This window comes from Penaeus monodon, chromosome 30 (genome assembly GCF_015228065.2).
Source record: "Penaeus monodon isolate SGIC_2016 chromosome 30, NSTDA_Pmon_1, whole genome shotgun sequence".
Taxonomy (NCBI): domain Eukaryota; kingdom Metazoa; phylum Arthropoda; class Malacostraca; order Decapoda; family Penaeidae; genus Penaeus; species Penaeus monodon.
Genome location: NC_051415.1, coordinates 35530642 through 35530890, shown reverse-complemented (window position 1 = coordinate 35530890; position 249 = coordinate 35530642). Strand labels below are relative to the sequence as shown.

Below are 249 nucleotides of genomic sequence, written 5' to 3'. Positions count from 1 at the left end.
GTGTTATCATCATACCCAGAACCTGTTTGTCATGATGACCCTTTCCCCATTTCAGAGAGCAGTAGCCAGCTCGTGGGTTCAACAAAGTTTGTCCCAGCTCCTGAGAGCATCATGAGTCCTGAGTACCAGGCAGCTGTAGCTTCTGCACGCTCTGCACAGGGTCATGGGGCCTCTAGTCAGTGGTGAGTAATTTCATTCAAGTAAGCTGATATTTGTATCCTTTTGTGTTTTTTGCCATTTTTCATCCAT

General features: G+C 46.2%; 1 protein-coding gene across 1 annotated transcript in view; it reads left to right on the top strand.

The window, feature by feature from the left end:
* Positions 1–249, top strand: part of LOC119592749 (PHD finger protein rhinoceros-like) — a 63459-nt gene that overhangs the window by 37988 nt on the left and 25222 nt on the right. The window contains 1 exon segment of the mRNA XM_037941684.1: positions 56–182. Within this exon segment, the coding sequence (XP_037797612.1) occupies positions 56–182 (127 nt within the window).